This window comes from Eimeria acervulina, genomic scaffold (genome assembly GCF_000499425.1).
Source record: "Eimeria acervulina Houghton genomic scaffold, Eah_scaff1039, whole genome shotgun sequence".
NCBI classification, from domain to species: Eukaryota; Apicomplexa; class Conoidasida; order Eucoccidiorida; family Eimeriidae; genus Eimeria; species Eimeria acervulina.
The window spans coordinates 149-10,000 of record NW_013549461.1 but is presented as its reverse complement, the minus strand read 5'-3'; the positions used below and the strand labels follow the sequence as shown (position 1 = coordinate 10,000).

Below are 9,852 nucleotides of genomic sequence, written 5' to 3'. Positions count from 1 at the left end.
AAGGGCTACTGGTTAAATAGTTGCGAGGGTTCTTGCAGGGCTTCACTCGAAGGAGGTCGAGGGCCCCCCTTCCCCGTGCTGCTGCTGCTGCTGCTGCTGCTGCTGCTGCTGCTGCTGCTGCTGCAGCTGGGGTGTATAGACAGCTGAGAATAAAGCGGCTCATAGGAATTCATAGTTAATAAAACAAAAAAAATTATTTTATAATCAAGCACTGTACACACATCGTTCAAGAAGCAAAGCTGCTTCCACCAGGGCCCCCGAAACCCTAAACCCTAAACCCTAGGCCTAGGCCACAGAAGAACTCCCACACCCTAGACCCTAAACCCTAAACCCTAAAAGCAAATAATAATTCCTAGTTGAATATCTCTCTAGATCTATCTAACTATTTAAAACCATCAAGCGCGGGCCTCCAAGCTAAGGGGGCCCCCAAGGGGCCCCTTGGGGCCCCAGGGGCCCCCCCTAAGGGGGGCCCCCAGCAGAAGGGCCCCCAGCACCCTAAACCCTAAACCCTAAACCCTAAACCCGAACATATATATATATATATATATGGGTTTAGGGTATATATATATATATACCCTAAACCCTAAACCCTAAACCCTAAACCCTACACCCTACACCCTAAACCCTAAACCCTTTGGGGGGGCCCCCCTAGGGGGCCCCTCTAGAGCGAATATATGGTGTGTTAATGCTCGCTGAGGCTGTTGGGTATTGTTTTTGTGCAAATGTTTCGACGTGGAAGCATAAAAAGAAGATGAGTAAGAGTGTCTTTATGTAGACAAGAAGGAGATTTAAAGGGTTTATAGAAGGAAAGGATTGAACGAAGAGGCTAAGACTGAAATAAACAAACTTAAACAGAAAAATGAAAGTAGAAGAAGACGTCTGAAGCTGAAGGTGGACTTGGAGCAAACCCTAAACCCTAAACCCTAAACCCTAAACCCTAAACCCTAGTCGGATAGCGAGCCGTTTCAAGGCTATCGAGAACAGGAGAAGCATTCTGAAGCTCTGTCTTGCTGAGATTGCTGCATGCATTTTTATTTGCATGCATGCATTTCTATTAGGGCCCCATAAAGCGATGGGCAAATACTCTAGAGTATCGATGCATGCAGCAAAATGAAGCTTTATGTGCTTGCATGCGGGGCTGTCTTGCTTGTCGAGCTGCACCAAGATGCTCTTCAACGCCTCTCAGCCTCTCCCTGCATGCACCAGCCCGATGCATGCAGCATGCATGCATAGCCCCAAAAAGATAGTAGGAGAGGTTTATCAGTTTCTTTTGGGGGCTTCTTATCGTAGATCTTCGTTAAAGACATTCTTCTGCTGCAATCAAGGAGCTCCAGTGTAAACTCTGAAAAGTAGAGGGGTTTAGAGGGTGAAGAACTTCTTGAAAGAGTATGAAGGAGATTTCTCGCATAAGCAGCAGATAATCAAAAGACGCATTTCTACAGCAAAGTTAAGAAGGAGTAAGGAAGCTGTTGTGGTAAGCTAACTACAGAGTAGAGGAGTATACAAATATATATATATATATATATATATATATAGACTTCAGCAGCCCCCCCCCCAGCAGAAAAAGATAAGAAGAGAACAGACGATAGGTTGGTGCAGGCTTCAGCGTTCAGAGAGGCCTGTGCATGCACTGAGCTTGAAGGGAATGAATGTATAGTAGAAAGAAGCAGTTTTGATGATGTTTCTCTTTGGGTGCTTTTAATAAACCGAAAAAATATTACTTTAGTAGAAGTCGGAACCAGTTGAGTAATTTAGCAGCAGCAAACAGCAGATATGCATTCTTAGTTTGCAGCAGCTATGAAGTCTCTGTAGACCTTGAGGTAAGAAGATGAGACAAACGAAGTCTAACAGCTACATTATAAACATGCGTTTGCATTTTAATATATTTCTTTACAAGCCGACAGAAGTGTTGTTGTCTTGGATATATAAAAAATAGTTTCTTATGCTTGGATCTACACACGTCTTTATAAACAAACACTTTTAGGGTTTGTTTATGAAGATATAATCAAACCCTAAAAATGTTTGTTATAATGTAACACACATTTTTAGGGTTTGAATATATCTTCATAAACAAGTTAATTTGTCGGCCTACATCGGCGCTGAACCCCCAGCATGAAGATGTCATCATACCATTATTAAAAGGCTGTTCAAATATTGTAGGGCGCTGCCTACACCCCCTCGTTTTCTTCTTATAATAAAATTAAAGTATATTGATTGCTATTACGAGTAAATTGAAGATATGGGGGTCTTAAACGCATGCAGAGCCACGCGTGATAGTCTAGAGAAGCAACGAAAAAAGAGTTTATCTTCTCCTTAAACCCACCTCTCAGACGCATGCATGCACTGTCTTCAATACAACAGAAGAGGCTACAAACAAAGGGGTGCACAGAGCTGCTTAATATGGGTCTTGTCTCTTACTGATCTTCTTAGAAGTTTGTTTAAAACTGTTTTGCCTCACGAGAAGAGAAGCTGAATTTTTCTATCTATTTATCATACCCCCGTCTCCAACTAATCTTTTGCTGTTATCTACGTCTCCTTCTTTGAGTATCTCTCCCAAGGCATATCAATAGACAGTATATACACATATACACAATATACAATAGACATTATTTTTATTTATTTATTTACTCTATAGAAGAGCTGAACGCTGGTCCTCGTGAAGAGGGTAGGCTATCCCTGCTTCAAACGCTAATGTATTATAATGCTGCAAGTCTCTTACAGCTTATTGCTTGTCTTCTATTAGACTAAGACCCCTGACTATAAGCTAAACCCACTTAAAACTATGATCAGACAAAGGGGGCCCCAATAAACTGTGAAGGGGGGCCCCTGGCTTCTGCATGCAATAACCAGCTGCAGCTACAACAGCTGATCTGAGTATGCATGTAAAGCCCCTATCATTCGCTATTACTCATTTAAGTTTTTTATCTTGTGCCTCTTTAAGTCGTTACTGCTGCAGTGTTTGCCTTGCAGCAGAAGCTGCAGCAAGCTGCTGCTGCTGCTGCTGCTTCTATTGCTTCTTCTCTCTGTAGCAGCCCCAAGCCTCTACGATGGTGTATGCTGAGGTATTCATATCAGCACATAACTTCTACATTCCCCGTTGAAAGACTAGTTGAGTATTATAATTAATATTATTATTATTGTTATTATTATTATAATCCTATTATTACTGTTATTAATATATATATATATATATAATATTGCTTTTTTAATTACTTTTTATCTAGAAGGCAGCCTAAAGACCGCGAATTCGTTAAAAAAGCATAGACAGCAGAAACTCCTCCCCAGCGCATGCTTCACCACTGCTTCTGCTGTTTGTTTGTGCTGCAGCTTAGTGCTGCTTTATGAACAAAGAGCGGCATTAAGATAAGACAGAGGCTTTGTTGTACTGTATGCATACTGACTAAGCAAATTATTACAGAACTTGTGTTGTATTGCATGCACCTGTCGATACACCCCAAGTATATCGTTACTCGTTTAAATATAAATATTTCTAGCAATTATTTTTTTCTACTAAGAGTTGATCAGCAGGGTTTAGGGTTTAGGGTTTAGAGGCATCTCCTGTGTGGGTGTATTGCCTTTCTTTGGCTGCTTCTTATGTGTAGATATTCTTTAAAATAAGAGAAATAAAGAAAAATTAAAAAGATTAAGAAGAAGTGCGGAGTGCAGCGAGACAAACAAAGCCAAAAAGCAAAGAAGCAAAGGCTGTGAGTTGCTGCTGCTTAGAGAGCGCCGATATTAAATAAAGAAGGCAGTAAAATAAATAAAATAAAATAAATAAAGAAAAAGAATTCCTTTTTATAAAGAAGAAAATCAAAGAAAATATCATCTGCTTATATTTTATTGCTGCTTTGGGGCTGAAGCATATAATTGAGAGCTGAACATACACCCGACGGCAGCAGCAAGAAGCCGCTGTCTTTAGAGAAGCTTTCTCTTTGTTTTTCTTTTTTGCAGTATTTATTTACTCGTTTTCTACGCCTACAATCCACAGCGCGCTCCATATTTACCCCTGGGCGCCAACAAGCAGCAGCAGCAGCAGCAGCAGCAGCTTCGGCAGCAGCAGCAGCAGCAGCAGCAGCAGCAGCAAGTCTGCTTCTGTGTTTTTTCTTGTTTGCTGTTGGTTTTAATATATTTTACAAGCGTCTTACAGCATTGTATATACGGAGAGAAGCCCTCATTGTTTTATGAGCTGCATAAGATAAAATATATATATTTTCTTGCAGTGTACGTACACCCGAAAACCTCTTAATAAATTATATTCATCATGGAAGTAGAGACAGCTGATTACTACGCTGTCCTCGGCGTCTCTAAGGGGGCAACAAACGAAGAAATACGCAGAGCTTACAGAAGATTAGCAATACAGTGGCACCCAGGTATTTGCGGTGTATAGGCAGCTCCTCGTTTGCAGCAGCATCTCCCTATACACCCCAAATATGCCTTCCACACACTCATTAAGCTACCAGCACTATACTCGCGCACTAGCAACCAGAAGTTGCTTCAGCAGCACCTGCAGCAGCAGCAGCACCTACACCAGCAGCACCTACTGCAGCAGCACCAGCACTAGCAGCAGCAGCACCTGCACTAGCAGCAGCAGCACCACCAGCACGAATAGCAGTAGCAGCACTAACAGCAGCACCAGAAGTAGCGGCAGCACTAACAGCAAAACCAGCAGCAGCAGCAGCACCAACAGCAGCATCACCAGCAGCAGCAGCATCACCAGCAGCAGCAGCATCACCAGCAGCAGCAGCATCACCAGCAGCAGCAGCACCAACAGCAGCAGCAGCAGCAGCAGCACCAACAGCAGCAGCAGCACCATCACCAGCAGCACCAACAGCAGCAGCAGCACCACCACCAACAGCAGCAGCAGCAGCAGCACCAACAGCAGCAGCAGCACCAACAGCAGCAGCAGCAGCAGCACCAACAGCAGCAGCAGCAGCAGTAGGTGCGCATTGTGTTTGTGGTTTGTGTACAGACAAGAACAGAGACAGACAGCAAGAAGCCACTGAGAAGTTCAAAGCGATCTCAGAGGCCTACGAAGTGCTGTCCAATGAAGAGAAGCGTCGTCTCTACGATGGTCTGCAAACCCTCATAAACCCTTATAAACCCTTATAAACCCTAATAAACCCTAATGAACCTTTATAAACCCTTATAAACCCTAATAAACCTTTATAAACCCTAATAAACCTTTATAAACCCTTATAAACCCTTATAAACCCTTATAAACCCTTATAAACCCTTATAAACCCTAATAAACCCTTGTAGACCCTTATAAATCCTTGTGAACCCTCATAAACCCTAATAAACCCTCATAAAGCTTTATAAACCCTCATAAACCTTGATAAACCCTCATAAACCCTAATAAACCTTTATAAACCCTCATAAACCCTTATAAACCCTTATAAACCCTTATTAACCCTTATAAACCCTATTGAACCTTTATAAACCCTCATAAACCCTAATAAGCCCTAGTATGCTTGTGTGTTTCTGCTGCTGCTGCAGTTAGCTGCTCACAGCCATCTGGAGGCCCCGGGCTGCGGCGCAGCAGCTCCGCAGCAGCAGCAGCAGCTGCAGCAGCTGCAGCAGCAGCAGAGTTTGCTCGCTTCCACGAGGCATTTCAGTTTAGTGACGCCCAGCGCATATTCGAAATGGCCTTTGGAGGGTCTCCTTTTGGACGGTGAGGGTTTAGGGTTTAGGGTTTAGGGTTTAGGGTTTAGGGTTTAGGGTTTTGAGGGTTTATGGTTTTGAGGGTTTAGGGTTTAGGGTTTAGGGTTTAGGTTTTCGGAAGCTGGTGCTGGAGTTTAGACGCGAGGTGTAAACAATCGACGGCTTGAGTGCAGGAGGGGGTTTGCGCCTGTGCAGACCCTAAACCCTAAACCCTAAACCCTAAACCCTTGGTGTTGTGTTTTAGGAGTTTCTTCAACGACGCAGACGGTTTGCTGGGTGGGATGAGTCAAAGACAAGGAATAAACCCTCAAGCAGCTTATCAGCGCTCAAGGACTTACAGTAACGCTCACAGTAAACCCTAAACCCTAAACCCTAAACCCTAAACCCTGAGCCCTAAACCCTAAGCCCTAAGCCGTAGGCTGTCTGCAGCGGCGCGCCTTCTCTTCTTTTTCTCTGCATCTGTAACGCACCTCAGAGCACTCGCCGACTTACAACTTACCATTTACCCTTAAGGGTTTAGGGTTTAGGGTTTAGGGTTTAGGGTTTAGGGTTTAGGGTTTGCGGTGCAGCGGGAGACGGGCGCCACCATATGCAGCACGCTGCTTCCTTCAGCAGTGCTCACAGCGATATATTCGGCGATTTCTTTAATGGTGCATTTGGCGGCCTTGGTATTCAAACCCTAAACCCTAAACCCTAAACCCTAAACCCTAAACCCTAAACCCTAAACCCTAATTTGTGGTTTTTTTTTCGCTTTAGGAGTAGCTGTAGGTGTTGTCTGGCTTCTCTGACTCTGCTTTTTTCTGCTGTTGCTGCTGCTGTTGCTTCTGCTGTTGCTGCTGCTGCTGGTGGTATGATTGGATAACAACAGGAGGCATGCAGCAGCAGCAGATGCAGTCTTCAGGAGCTTCAGGGTTTATGATGTCTTCGTCTTCTTCTTCGTCTTTCGGCGGAGGGTTTTCTCGCTCTGTTTCGTCGCACACAAAAATCGTCAACGGTCGAACAATCACCGTCACTGAAGAACTCACCACCACCCCAGACGGTATCCTGCTGCTGCTGCTGCTGCTGCTGCTGCTGCTGATGCTGATGCTGCTGATGATGCTGCTGATGCTGATGATGACGATGATGCTGCTGATGATGATGATGCTGGGGATGCTGTGGATGCTGATGTTGCTGCTGCTGCTGCTGATGATGCTGCTGCTGATGCTGCTGCTGATGATGCTGCTGCTGCTGCTGCTGCTGATGATGATGATGCTGTTGCTGATGTTGGTGTTTATCTGATGATTCTGCTGCGGTTGCTGCTGCTGTTGCTGCAGCTTTATGTATATTGTTTGCATATTGTTTGCATGCGACTATCACTTGGCTGTGGAGGTGCTGCTGCTGTCTTCCTTATCTGTTTATTTGCTGCTGCTGCTGCTGCTGCTGCTGCTGCTGCCTCTCTTATCTTTTTATTTATTTGCTGCTGCTGTCTGCTTTCTCTATTTATTTGCTGCTGCTGCCTTTTGTGTTAATTTATTGATATCTTGCTGCTATCACCTTTACTCGTTTTTTTATTTTTATTTATTTATATTTATATATTTATATTTTATTTATTTATTTATTTATTTATTTATTTATTTATTTATTTATTTATTTATTTATTTATTCTGTAGGAAGAACGCATCGCACCGTTACGCAGACAGAAGATGATGGTCGGGGGGGTGTAAGAGTTTATCAAACAGATCCCAGCAGCAGCAGCAGCAGCAGCAGCAGCAGGAGGCTGCGCTACTAGGCAGCGGAGAAGAGGGTTTAAGGTTGAGGGCTTAGGGTTTAGGGTTTAGGGTTTAGGGTTTAGGGTTTAGGGTTATGCTCGCGTCTCAACGGGGAACCTCTGCACAGAGGGGCTTGCCTTGCAGCAGGCGAGATGCAGCAGCAGCAGCAGCAACAGCAGCAACAACAACAACAGCAACAGCAGCAGCAGCAGCAGCGGCAGCAACAGCAGCAGGAACAGCAACAGCAACAGCAGCAGGGTTTTTGTGCGGCATTTAAATTACATTCGAATAGGCTGCGGAGGTGATATTAACGTACATTTATTTTAACTGGTCTGCTGCTACAGCTCTTGCTGCTGCTGCTGATGCTGCTGCAGCTGCAGATGAGGCTGCTGCTGAGGCTGTTGCTGCCAGCAGCAGCAGCAGCTGCAGCAGCGGCGGCCTTTGTAATCGCAGCGCGAGCAGGAGCATCATCGACAAGATCAGAAGCACCAGCATCATCATCAGCAGCAGCAGCAGCAGCAACAACAACAGCGGGAGCAGGTGTGGTTGCTGCTGCTGGAGCAGCAGCCGCTGTTGCTGCAGCAGCAGCAGCAGCAGCTGCAGCAGCTGCTGCTGCTGCAGCAGCTGCTGCAGCAGCAAAATATTTTGGCTTTTTTCGGTAGCCACCAGGCGTATTTTGAGTTTATAATTTTCATCTTTGCTTCGTTTGTCTGCCCCCTGGTTATTGTTCATTATAATTTGCTGCTTTGCAGATGTGAAGCAGCAGCAGCAGCAGCAGCAGCAGCAACAACAGCAGCAGCAACAGCAGCAACAGAAACCGCACCTACAACAGCAACAGCAGCAGCAACTGCTGCAGCAGCTCGTACTTGCTCCCTCGAGGTGGTAGTGGGAGGCGCTCAGCAGCAGCCGTCGATGCTGCAGCAGCAGCAACAGCAACAGCAGCAGCAGCTGCTGCAGCAGCAACAGCAGCAGTAATTGCGTTAAAGCAGCAACGACAGTTGCTGCTGCTGCGCCATCCATGGGCGCAAGTGCTGCAGAAGCTGCAGCAGCAGCACTGCTGCAGAAGCAAACCAGTAGCATCAACAGCAGCAGCAGCAGAACCGAAACGGCAGCAGCAGCAACAGCAGCAACAGCAGCAGCTGCATATCTTCATGAGATATGGTTGGGTTGCTGTTATTGCTGTTTGTTTGTTGTATTATATCTAATTATTATCATTACTATTTAATTATTATTATTTAATTATTATTATTGTTGTTATTTAACTTATTTATTATTTATTATTATTGTAGCGGTGTATATTGAGCTGATCTATTATAATGAGAAACGACAACGAGTGCTGCTGCTGCTGCTGCTGTCTTTGCTGCTGTTCGTGCTCCTTTCTCTGCTAGTGCTGCTGCTGCTGTTATCTCTGGTGTTGCTGCTGCTGCTTTCTCTGCTAGTGCTGGTGCCGCTGTCTCTGTAGTGCTGCTGCTGCGGTCTCTGCTGCTGCTGCTTCTGTCTCTGCTGCTGCTGCTGCTTCCTTCTCTGCTATTGCTGCTGCTGCTGCTCTCTCTTTCATTTTTTTATATTTTATCTCTCTCTGTTTGTTTATATTTTGTCGTTTGCGTCTTCAATCGCCGCACTCTATCTTTTATTTTATTTATTTGTTTCGTCTCTGTCTGTCTCTGCTGCTGCTGCTCCAGTGCACGCGTGCGGTGTACGTACACCTCGCAGCAGCAAACAGCAGCAAAATAATTATACGCACAGCCCCTCACTCAAACCAGCAGAGCCGCCCTTTGCTAACCCCCTGTAGCTAGCTAGCTAGCTAGCTAGCCAGCTAGCTGAACACCGGTGTAGCATGCGAGCTAGCTAGCTAGCCAGCTAGCTAGATAGCTGAGTACCGACGTAGCTAGCTAGCTCGATAGATAGACAGCTAGCTAGCTGGCTTAGTACCGGCGTAGCTAGTTAGCTAGCTAGCTAGCTAGCTAGCTAGCTAGCTAACTAGCTTTCCGTGTAGAGAGGTAGCTAGCTAGATAGCTGGCGAGCTATATATTTGTATTTCTTTATCTTTATTTAGATTTATATTTATTTATATCTGTTTATATTTGTTTATATTTATTTATTTTTATTTTTATTTATTTATATTTATTTTTTTGCTGTTCTCAGCCACCCTCCGCTTAAATATATTTTCTTATTGCATTTTAAAGTCTACAAACATCATTTAAAAATATATAAATATAAATATATATATTATATTTATATTTATGTAAATATAAATATAATATATATATTTATGTAAATATAAATATAATATATATATTTATATAAATGCGCTTATGTTTATCTCAAAATAAATGCATATATATATATATATGCATTTATAAATATATATCTATATATATATCTATACACATGAACAGATGTATATATATAATATATATTGTAATATTATATATTACATATA

At 43.8% G+C, this 9,852-nt stretch overlaps 3 protein-coding genes across 3 annotated transcripts; 2 read left to right on the top strand and 1 right to left on the bottom strand.

Annotated features, from left to right (window-relative positions):
- Nucleotides 1–4,261: 4,261 nt before the first annotated feature.
- EAH_00054430 (DnaJ domain-containing protein, putative) lies at nucleotides 4,262–6,309 on the top strand (the record flags this gene model as incomplete). Its single annotated transcript, XM_013393947.1, has 4 exons — nucleotides 4,262–4,370; nucleotides 4,970–5,071; nucleotides 5,497–5,671; nucleotides 6,231–6,309. 4 exons carry the CDS (start codon nucleotides 4,262–4,264, stop codon nucleotides 6,307–6,309), a joined length of 465 nt encoding a protein of 154 aa, XP_013249401.1.
- Nucleotides 6,310–6,413: 104 nt separating this feature from the next.
- Nucleotides 6,414–6,995, bottom strand: EAH_00054420 (hypothetical protein; the record flags this gene model as incomplete). Its single annotated transcript, XM_013393946.1, has 1 exon — nucleotides 6,414–6,995. One exon carries the CDS (start codon nucleotides 6,993–6,995, stop codon nucleotides 6,414–6,416), a length of 582 nt encoding a protein of 193 aa, XP_013249400.1.
- A 348-nt stretch (nucleotides 6,996–7,343) lies between these two features.
- EAH_00054410 (hypothetical protein) lies at nucleotides 7,344–8,384 on the top strand (the record flags this gene model as incomplete). The annotated part of the gene is made up of 4 exons (XM_013393945.1): nucleotides 7,344–7,360; nucleotides 7,537–7,673; nucleotides 7,784–7,949; nucleotides 8,162–8,384. 4 exons carry the CDS (start codon nucleotides 7,344–7,346, stop codon nucleotides 8,382–8,384), a joined length of 543 nt encoding a protein of 180 aa, XP_013249399.1.
- Between the last annotated feature and the right edge of the window lie 1,468 nt (nucleotides 8,385–9,852).